The sequence below is a fragment of the Fukomys damarensis genome, unplaced genomic scaffold, assembly GCF_012274545.1.
Source record: "Fukomys damarensis isolate Sample0158 unplaced genomic scaffold, DMR_v1.0_HiC HiC_scaffold_73628, whole genome shotgun sequence".
In the NCBI taxonomy this organism is placed as follows: Eukaryota; Metazoa; Chordata; class Mammalia; order Rodentia; family Bathyergidae; genus Fukomys; species Fukomys damarensis.
The window spans coordinates 63514-65472 of record NW_022974540.1 but is presented as its reverse complement, the minus strand read 5'-3'; the positions used below and the strand labels follow the sequence as shown (position 1 = coordinate 65472).

Sequence of the window (1959 nt, the reverse complement as noted above, 5' to 3'; positions counted from 1 at the left end):
TTATCAGAAATGAAGGTCCTTATTGCCATTACTACCCCCAAAACAGGTGGAGAAAATTTAATTGGTGGAAAGAAAAGTGTTTATTCCTCAGTAAAGCAGAGGACACAAAGGGGTCCCTTTTGGGTTCTGAGCTCTATCTCTGAGTTTTGAGGTACCAGGACTTTTCATGTCAAGGTCACCCAAGCTCCACTCTTCCTTTGTCCTAATTCAACAAGACCTTGAACTCCTGGGTTTGGATCTGAACATTCATTTCAGAGGGACACAGCATTTTTCTGTCAGATCATTGCTTTTCAGTGCAGTTGCTGAGGGATAGGAAGGGCTGTGTGTTCCTGCTCTTGGCTAGAGGACACAGAAGTAGTTAATCCTTAAAATCCTGATGAGGAAATATGTATGTTACTCTCCATGACCAAATCGTCAGGTGTTTGACAGTCTGTAACCCAAGAATCTTACTGTGCCCCAGCCAGCTCCCAAAACTAGAAGTATTTCAATTACAATGGAAAGGCGTTGGGAAATAAAACACAAAAATATCATGAAACATTGATTTCTGCATGACTAATTAAGCGATAATACTCAGGTTTGTTAAAACTACTTACACCAGAAGCACAATATTATAACAATGTTCTGCAGGGTGACTATCTTCATAGAATCACAGTGTAAACCTGTCATAGCTCTGATTTGACATTGGTAATACTTGGCCTATCTGCTCTAAAATATGTGGAAAAGTAAAATATTTTCATGAGATTTAAATGTGTTGGTGAAGAAAAAGGTTTTACAAAAGTATCACATTCATTCTGAGCAGTAGAGGTAAACTTTGACTAGAAAGAATCAAATGTCAATATATTCCCAGAGCTATACATAAAAATAAAATGTTCCTTCTTAAATTATGAATATTTTTTCCATGAATCGAAGCATCACACTACTTACAAAAAATGGCACTCATGAAAATCAAAGGAGATTTTTAGACAAATAAGCTAAGTATCAACTCTGATTATTCAACCATTACTGCAGCAGAACAGCATGGGGAGATGGAACTCCACCAGTGTGCCTGAATTCATCCTAAGGGGGCTGACGGACTCTGCAGAGACAAAGCGCATCTTCTTCCTGGTCCTTCTGCTGATTTACCTGATCACGGTGCTGGGGAATGCAGGGATGATACTGATCATTCGCCTGGATTTCCAGCTGCACACCCCCATGTACTTTTTCCTCACTCACCTGTCATTTCTCGACCTCAGCTACGCAAGTGTCATCACCCCTAAAATCTTACAGAACCTACTGACTTCCACCAAGAGCATCTCCTTCCTGGGCTGCTTCACCCAGCTGTTCTTTTTTATAGTCTGTGTTGCTGCTGAATGTTTGCTTCTCTCCTCCATGGCCTATGATCGCTATGTAGCTATCTGCCGCCCCCTGCACTATCCAGTCATTATGTCCACAAGACTCTGTTGTGTGCTGCTTGCTGGCTCATATGTGATCAGCTTTGTGGCTTCCACTGTGAGTGTGGTTTTTATGAGCAGACTGCATTTCTGCAAGTCTAATGTCATCCAGCACTTCTTCTGTGACATATCCCCCATTTTAGCCCTGTCCTGCAGTGACACTTCTGAGGTTGAACTCCTTATATTCATTTGTGCTGGGTCTAATTTAGTGCTGTCTCTCATCACCATATCTGGATCCTATCTGTCCATCCTCTCCACTATCCTCAAATTTAATTCCACTGCTGGAAAGAAGAAAGCCTTCTCCACCTGTGCCTCCCACCTCCTGGGAGTCACCATCTTCTACAGCACTATGATCTTCACTTATCTAAAACCAAAGACGTCCTACTCCTTGGGCAGGGATCAGGTGGCTTCTGTGTTTTACACGATTGTGATCCCCATGCTGAACCCCCTCATCTACAGTCTCAGAAACAAAGAGGTGAAAAATGCTGCTGTTAGAATCCTCAGAAGAGAGAGGGCTCTAGACAATTAG

General features: G+C 42.2%; 1 protein-coding gene across 1 annotated transcript; it reads left to right on the top strand.

The window, feature by feature from the left end:
- Positions 1-1017: 1017 nt before the first annotated feature.
- On the top strand, positions 1018-1959 carry LOC104849074 (olfactory receptor 8H1). Its single transcript, XM_010605376.1, has one exon. The coding sequence runs from the start codon at positions 1018-1020 to the stop codon at positions 1957-1959; it is 942 nt and encodes a 313-aa protein (XP_010603678.1).